We start from the raw sequence: 8,656 nt of genomic DNA on the forward strand, positions 1-8,656 counted from the left end.
TACTGGAAGTTTGGTGTTCATGTTGCCGTTTCCGTTCATCTTTCTACCTTGCACAGTACACTCAGATTTCTCACACAGTGTTTCCCAACCCACAGAATTAAAATTCTGATCAGATTTTGTTCAAGATTCAACACGAATCTAAGAATCAAAATCAAACACACAAGACCTCACGTTCACTCGTGTTTCCCGTGTTTCCCAATGAATCCGAACCGGAGCTCTGATACCAATTGTTGGTGCAAAGATAGAATAAAAGATGAATATTCTATTAAGAGAATGACGGCTACAAAACATGATAAAGTTACAATGATTGTCACCCTATTTATAAGCTAAAACTAGGGTTACTAGAATATAATAAAATACTAAAATACCCTCTAACAAACTTAGGGGTTAAGAAAATAATAAAACTAATAAATATGAATTACTTCTAATAATAATAAACCAATAATAATAAACCAAGGGAAAATATAATTTATTTTAATTTAACAAAAATGAGGGTGCCACTTTTATTTAAATAAAATACGAAATTGTTGGTGTTGAAAATTAAAGCCGATCCTTGAAAGTTTGTTTTCTCTATATTGCTATCCCAACGGAAAGAATAAGTGATATGTTTTTTAATAAAAAGTTAAAATAAAATAAAGGTGCTTAATAAAATAATTTTTAATTAAAAATTAAAATAAAGTAACGACCTCTTAATTGATTATAGGTAATATCTCCTTAAAAATATTTACTATTTGCTGTAATATATTTAAAAAATAAATATTAATAATACCAACTACCAATAAACCAAATATAGTATTTGATATTATTGATATTTTAGAGGAACAATCCTTTGCAAATCAAAATTTTCTCCCTTTTTTGTGGGCAAAGTTCTGGCAAATTACCTTTTTTAATATTAAGATTTTAATCTTTGACAAATGTCTCTAACAAATAAGGATTATTTTTGTAATAAATATTTGACTTGAAAACAATCAAAATCTTAATCAAAACTTATCACATCTAAAAATCTTTGTTTGATGACTAGGCGCTAACAGTAAGTATTTAGATCAAATTTAAAGTTTCACAATACAATATTTAAATTTAAATCAAAACCTTATTTTAATAAGATTCACGTACACATAAATACAAAATAAAAATAAGAAATCAAATAAAAATATAATAAAAAATATGATTATAATATATCAAGTATATATTTTCGATATCAAAACTTTGCAAAAGTATTGAAGCATAAATAACTATGACTTTTTTTAAATTGTGATTTTATTTATAAAAAAAAATCAAATCTAAAGCGCTAAAAGATTTTTTTTTTAAATAACATATAATACATAAATCAAAATAAGTTTATATATATATCAAATAAAGTCAAAAAATAAGTTTATATATATAAAATAAAGTCAAAAAAATAATATAAATATTGGCATGCTTAAAATTTTAAAGCACCATTATTATACATATCTTTTACCATAAAGAAAAACAATAAATATTCATTGACCACGATATATCCAATTATGCTATAAATACATACATATTGAATTAAACTTCTATCATTGCACAATATCAACCAAGTAGCAAATCAAAGTAATTCACAAATGGAAGTTGGTATACTCTTTATGCTGGTCTTATCAACCCTTTTCCTTTCAGGTAATTAAGCTCTAAGTTTCATGTTGCCTATAAATCCATAGAATGCCTATAATTAACACATTTTCATGGATCGATGCAGGTGCTAATTCAGCAACATTCACAGTCACAAACAATTGTCCATTCACCATATGGCCAGCTACACTCACCGGAGGTGGAAGCTCACAATCAATTTCAACTGGTTTTGAGCTATCCTCCAAAGCTTCAACCACTCTCACCATCTCATCACCATGGTCAGGAAGATTCTGGGCAAGATCTCAATGTTCAACCGACGCAGCCGGCAAATTCGTCTGCGCTACCGGTGACTGTGCATCTGGTCAAGTACCATGCAATAATGCAGGTGGAACTCCTCCAGTTTCACTGGTTGAGTTCACTCTTGCAGCAAACAATGGACAAGATTTCTATGATGTTAGCCTTGTTGATGGCTTCAACCTGCCGGTTTCGGTAACCCCGCAAGGTGGTTCGGGGGATTGCAAAGCAAGTAGTTGCCCTAATAATGTGAACCGTGTTTGTCCTCCGGATTTTTCGGTTAAGGGTTCAGATGGAAGTGTGATTGCTTGCAAGAGTGCTTGCCTGGCTTTGAAAAAACCCGAGTATTGCTGTAGTGGATCTTATGCTACACCTGATAAGTGTCCACCAAATGCTTATTCAAAGATTTTTAAGGATCAATGTCCTCAAGCTTATAGCTATGCTTATGATGATAAAACTAGTACATTTACTTGCTCTGGTGGGCCAAACTATTCCATCACATTTTGTCCTTGAACAAATATGTGACATAGAAAAAACTATCTAGATAGGAAAGATTTGATATGTTTCTTCATATATTAATGTATTATGATGTATGATATTGATATGATATTTAAATTACAAATAAATATTTACTATCAAATAATGAGGATATGTTGTTAAAGATATATTTGTTAATGATATATCTGTTAATGATGCTTTAAAATAGATTAAGGTAGATAAAATTTTATTTGTTTAGTTAAATTCAAATGTGTTTATTTAAATTAGGATTTTTTATGGATGCAGGTCGACATAGGAATTAACTTATGCAAACCTACAAAACAATTGTTTATGGATGCAGGTCGACATAGGAATTAACTTATTTAAATTAGGATGGTTTATAATTATTGGATAATTGATCAGAATACCAAACGAATAGATAGGGAAGAAAATATATAAAAGAATATTTAATTTTGAAATTTATAACTTTTAATTTAGAATATAATTAATAATTTATGACAAGATTTTATTTGTTATCCTTAAAATATAACTAATAATTTTAAAATTATAATTTATGATAAGATTTTAGTATTACTTTTTTCAGTTTATATTAAACACCATGATTACAATAATCTTTATAATTGATGAAAATACCAAACATTTCCAAATCCAGAAAAATATATTCAAATTCAAATTTATGATAATATATTCATTATTTTTGTACCTGCTTTTAAACTGGTTTTATAAATGTTTGAAGAAGAAATACGATTTTTAAACTAAGAGTTTGTTTCTCTATTTTTGAAACAGAATTTAAAGAGTTTGTTTCTATATTTTTACAAAAATTGAGAAAATATTAAACAATACTTGTATCTATACATTTTATTTATTTATGGTGTTCTTTTTTATAATATTTAATATATTAACTGCAATTAAAAACACTATTAAAATATAAATAATAATTAATATTTAAATTTGTACCAAAAAATATTAATATTTTAATTTATGATAATATTTTAGCATGATTTATACCCTTTATATTATACACTCATGATTACAATAATATTTATAATTATTGTGTAATTGATCACAATATCAAACATACACTAGAGAAAGTCATATACGTAAGAAAATTAAAAAAAAAATTGAAATTATAATTTATAATTTAGAATATAATTAATAATTTATTACCTAATTTTATTTCATACCCTTAAAATATAATTAATAATTTTAAATTTATAATTTATGACAAAAATTTTATTATTGTGTAATTGATAGAAATATCAAACATATATGGGAGAAAGTAAGATACGGTCCTGATTTTGGTCCTAAAAATTTTCCCAATCGATCACTCAATTGCATTCCTTTTTATCATGACCATTTCATCTGGTCATGATGTTAACCACCCAAACCTTATTTGTTAGACTTGCAACCATGGTCATTCCATTTTCTTTGTGGGTTTTTTTTCCTTTTGTTTTGATACAAGATAGTTAATATAGTTAAGCAAGCCTGGGAACCTCTCTTCGTGGAATCAGGTGGAACCTCATGACTTTTCTTTCTTGTGTCCCATTTCAACCCATTAAACATCTTCTATTTGGCTTGCACCAATCTCAAGTCTCTGACACAGGGTAAACAGGTTCATGCTCATATTATCTCAATGGGTACTGATGAAAATCCTATCTTGGTTTCTAAGCTTATTAATTTCTATGCAAGTTTTAATTTACTTGTTGATGCCAATATTGTTACTGAGAGTTCAAATAGTTTGGATCCTTTGCATTGGAATATGGTTATCTCTTTGTATGTTAGAAATATTTTCTTTGAGGAGGCCATTTCTGTTTATAAGAAAATGTTTGAGTAAGAATGTTCAACCAAATGATTTTACCTATCCATCTGTTCTCAAGGCTTGTGGGGAGTTATTAGATTGTGATACCGGGGTGGAGGTTCATAAGTCTATTCGAGATGGTTCCATTAAGTGGAGTTTGTTGGTTGCATAATGCGTTGGTATTTACGTACGGTAGGTTTGGGAAGCTTGACGTTGCTCGTCACTTGTTTGATAATATGTCTGTCAAAGATGATGTTTCTTGGAACACTATAATAAGTTGTTATGCCTCTAGGGGTATATGGGAGGAAGCATTTCGGCAATTTGGATGCATTCTATCCCAAGGCATTGGAATCAAAAGTGGTTCTAGATGTTCATAGTATAGCTTGTGGCTATAAACATTTTGTTCTAATTACCAAACAGGGATGAAAGTTCTAGAGCACAAAGAAATAATTTTGTCTCGCTACAGAATACCATTTTTCGTTATCATGCACATCACATATACAAGTTTGAAAATGTTACAATGGATGTGAAAGTTGAATACATTCTCTAATGTGTCTACGAGCGATTTTGAGCAATATTTTCCATAAAAACCAAAAAATAGCTTTGAGTTTCAATATACTAGATCACAAGTCTGGAAAGTTGGATGTACAGTATCTTCATCCTCATGCAGCGATTGATCCCAGTTCTGCCCTGAACCCAACCCCACAACTAGAGTTTCCAGCTGCATTCAGAATGCAAGGATGCTTCTATGTGTGCCGATGTTGGATTCAATATGGACTTTGCTTCTTTCTCAAAATATATTGTTGGGATTATCTTTAGCAAAGCAGATTTCTCTACAACACTTATGCTGGCGGATAGAGGAGAGGCAAATGTTGAGAGATGAAAATAGAGGGCTCCAGGCTCAATTGAAGGATACTGCAGAAGCAGTGCAAGCTATAGGTGAACTGCCTTTCAGGCTTAAAGAAGCCGAAGAATTTGCGATTAATGCATAGAAAGGGGTTATGGGTGCAGAGGAGGAAGCTGCCAAGGCCTACAAACAAATTGATAAGTTGAAAAAGAAACATGAGAAAGAGATTGGCTCACCTAACGAGTTTGTTGCATAAGCGCATTTGCTGCAAAAGGAATCAGTATCGGTGGTGCATTCTTCTATAAGCAACAGAGGAGTTATACAGATACCGTACCTTGCTACCATTTTGGTCCTCCGCATTGATCCACTGGCAACGGATGGGCTTATAAGCAAAAAGCTACGCCTGCAAGAGGATTGGAGGATGTTAGTGACACACCACCAGATTGGATATGATAAACTGCCATGCCAAAATTAAACTAAAACAACAATAAAACAATGCAACAATATCAGACGAACATGGCACCAACAACAAGTTGTAGCAAACAATTCCACAGGCTGCATTCCAAGACCTTCATCAAGTTGCAGCAGTTCATAGCAGGCCATGACAACAGTCCATCGCCACCTTCTACCTGCAGTCCCAAATAAAGATTGCAATAACTCAAACATAACTTTCATCCAAAAGCCCTGAACAATGCAATATCAACACAAAACATCACAATGCAAACAAGTTCAATGCATTGCACAAACACACTCACATTCTCTTTCTCTCTTCTACTTCTGTTTCCGTTTTCACCATAACATCTGTTTTTTCTTCTTCTTGGATAACTAAGCAGTGATGATGCACTTAGCAATTTAATTAGACATTGAGTGAAAAGTCGGTTTCCTGGCAAGGTGACTCCTCTGTGTGGAACTACTTTTGTGCATCTTTGCACAGTTGACGTTAGCGTTTGCAAACCTCCTCTGAAATTCGACCCGGCGTGACATATGTCCTGCAAATTAACAACAACACAAAAAATCAGTATAATTCCAAAAAAAAAACGCATATCCTATTTCGTCTAAATGAGTTTACAAAGGTAAAATGCTTATTACCAACGGTAAAAGATTAGGATGAGAATTGAAAAGGGACCACGAAGTTGGATACAGACGAGAGGTCTCAGAGCGTCCGTACGAACACTCACCAACACTCCCAAAGGTCGTGCCACCCCAACGGTAAAAAGAACGCAAAGAGAGGGACCACAGAGAGAATTTTTGGAGGCCTTTCACAATCAGAACCGCGATTACTTAAGGAAAAAAAGAATAGGTTTGGAGTTAGAAAAGAAAACCCTAACGAAAAAGGTGAACAAAGGGAGAAAAATTTCTAAGAGGAAAAACCTAAAAAATGCGATTCCTTTGAAGAGACGGTGTTAGAGCTTCATCTTGACGCCTTTTGGAACGAAGTCTCTACCAAAAGCCGAGCACGCGAGTGAGTACGTGAAGAAGGCGAATCGACCAATGAGGGGGAATTTGAAAGCAGGATCTAATCATTACCTTTCCCATCACCGTTGATCTTGTCGTGACAGGTAAGTACCTCCTTGCATCACGCTGTGGGTTCTCGATTTAACCTCGATCGATAATGGCCCCTCTCTTTGACCATAGAAGAGGCGACGACGTCGGTTCCATTTTGGATTTTCTGTTTATGCTCTTCGGTTGAGTTTTCGTTTCCGTCATCTCCGTTGGTCGTGTTATTTTTGTTTACGGTTGATTTTCCTCAAGATGGAAAGATTGGATTTTCCTCGTCTCTGAGAATAGTTTGGGTTTGTTGAAGGAAAGAGACAAATGTTTATTTGTTGTTCACTGTTTGTTCTTCTCCAAATAATGTTCCATATAACTATTATTTTTTAATACAATTAAAAGCCCATTTGTTAAAGGTTTGGTTATCGTGTCAATAAAGTTTTTGGCTTTTCATTACAACAGCCTTTGGTTAATGCTGCCAACTAGTGCTAGCATTAAATGTTTTCTGTTCCTCTACCCAACAGCCAGGCGGCTAGGGTTTGTCTTTTCGCCTCCCTCGATTACCTCTGTGTTTGGGCTAGCTTGAGGGGAATGGGTCTTCACCGACCCATGCCCATGTGGTTCAGGAGCTTAGGGTTGGGTTTTATCCTAAACCTAGTCCAGCAGCCCATGGTTTGGTTTTATTTGGTTTGTTTTTTTTTCTTTAGAAGGTTTCGGTTAGTATTTAAGTTTTTATGGGTTTTAGTTTGTTAGTGAGCAGCTTGTAGCCTGGTGGAGATGGAGATAGTTCATCTCCCCCTTAGTAGTGGGTTTGATACCCGTGTGTGGCACATTTGGTTTTGCAGCATTTTAATTTCTTTTTACGTTATTCTTTTTAATTCTCTCATGTTTATGTTTTAATCTAATTTCTCTTATAATCTTTTTTTTAAAAATATTTACCCCTTTTATTTATTTTAATTGACAAAACATCGATTTTAATTAATGGATTCAATCGTTCTTATGTTGTTTATCCATGATTATTTTATCGAGATAACAATAGAATTTCGTCGCGTTTCTATTGGTCGCACATGATCATTCAATGTTGACATGATGCATAAACCAGTTTTGAGCACAATACTTAGTTGTAATTTCCCCATCTCCACACTCTCGTAAGTCGATTGCCTTTAAGCATCATCGTCAACCTCACACAACTTACTCTTGGGCTTTCTTACAATGAGACAGTTCTCTTGCACTTACACTCATGCATTACTCGTTAATTTGTTTTGTTCCGATTTAATTATGTCATTACTTTGAATCCCCATTCGACAAAAATGTACCCCCATTCCCGTGATGTGTAATAATTTTACCGTTTTATTTCTTTATTTGCTTGACTGTTTAGCTAGCTACTAACACAAGAGTAAAATCAACCATTTCCAAAAGTTCAAAATAACAACTCGATCCAACTTCGAGTATTTTCTCAATAAACAAATCAATCCATTTCTATCCATTCCATTTCTTTTGAACCTTTATTCGAATCTCTCTCAATCTCTCATCAAATGCTTGATCCAACGTCAAGTCATTTTCACAATAAAAACTCAAAAATACTTAATGCCTATCAAATACTTTTCAATAAAAATGGAAATGGAACGTGGTGGATACTACGCACTCCTGAGACTAGGATCCGAGATGGATATCTTGCCTATCTTAGCTCTCGCCATCATCCAAAATTATCAATGCAGTTTCTTCAAACCCTTTCTCAATCAAATTCAAAAACATTTAATTCTTACTAAACACTTTTGCAAATAATATGGAAATGGAACATGGTGGATACCATGCACTCCTGAGACTAAGACTCGAGATGGATATATCGCCCATCCAAGTTCTCGCCATTACTCAAAACATATCCAAACCAATCATACTTTTTTTCTCGCCGCCGTGCGATTGATCCTTAAACCCTTTCTCAAACAATAGGTACTTTGTTTCAAAACAATGTAAGGCAATGTTTCTCCACCTGTTTTGGGTAGTCCCACAATGTTTTCATCGATTGACACAAAGTAGTTTTCGCTAAAATCGACCAACAAAGAAACATTTTTCTACCCAGAACTACGTAAGCCTTGAGTTCTCTATTGAGATACGTAGGAGCAGGATTTATAAATCTT

The 8,656-nt window shown here is 33.2% G+C and overlaps 2 protein-coding genes across 7 annotated transcripts; one reads left to right on the forward strand and one right to left on the reverse strand.

Moving 5' to 3' along the window:
• The first annotated feature begins 1,467 nt into the window (after positions 1–1,467).
• On the forward strand, positions 1,468–2,527 carry LOC127124057 (thaumatin-like protein 1). The gene is made up of 2 exons (XM_051054134.1): positions 1,468–1,638; positions 1,718–2,527. Exons 1-2 carry the CDS (start codon positions 1,587–1,589, stop codon positions 2,395–2,397), a joined length of 732 nt encoding a protein of 243 aa, XP_050910091.1. The 5' UTR covers positions 1,468–1,586; the 3' UTR covers positions 2,398–2,527.
• A 2,100-nt stretch (positions 2,528–4,627) lies between these two features.
• On the reverse strand, positions 4,628–7,283 carry LOC127124215 (uncharacterized). Of its 6 annotated transcripts, XR_007804206.1 has the most exons (7): positions 6,555–7,283; positions 6,399–6,467; positions 6,117–6,307; positions 5,783–6,016; positions 5,544–5,656; positions 5,362–5,430; positions 4,628–5,210 (listed from the first exon to the last, which is right to left on the reverse strand). XR_007804206.1 is itself a non-coding variant. In XM_051054160.1 (5 exons), exons 1-4 carry the CDS (start codon positions 6,561–6,563, stop codon positions 5,411–5,413), a joined length of 369 nt encoding a protein of 122 aa, XP_050910117.1. In that variant the 5' UTR covers positions 6,564–7,278; the 3' UTR covers positions 4,628–5,210; positions 5,362–5,410. The 6 variants fall into 6 exon arrangements, 4 of the variants coding, with proteins under 4 accessions (XP_050910117.1, XP_050910111.1, XP_050910103.1 ...); XR_007804151.1 differs by having other exon boundaries at positions 6,399–7,281; XM_051054160.1 differs by lacking the exons at positions 6,117–6,307; positions 6,399–6,467 and having other exon boundaries at positions 5,551–5,656; positions 6,555–7,278.
• Between the last annotated feature and the right edge of the window lie 1,373 nt (positions 7,284–8,656).

This window comes from Lathyrus oleraceus, chromosome 1 (assembly GCF_024323335.1).
Source record: "Lathyrus oleraceus cultivar Zhongwan6 chromosome 1, CAAS_Psat_ZW6_1.0, whole genome shotgun sequence".
NCBI lineage: Eukaryota > Viridiplantae > Streptophyta > Magnoliopsida > Fabales > Fabaceae > Lathyrus > Lathyrus oleraceus.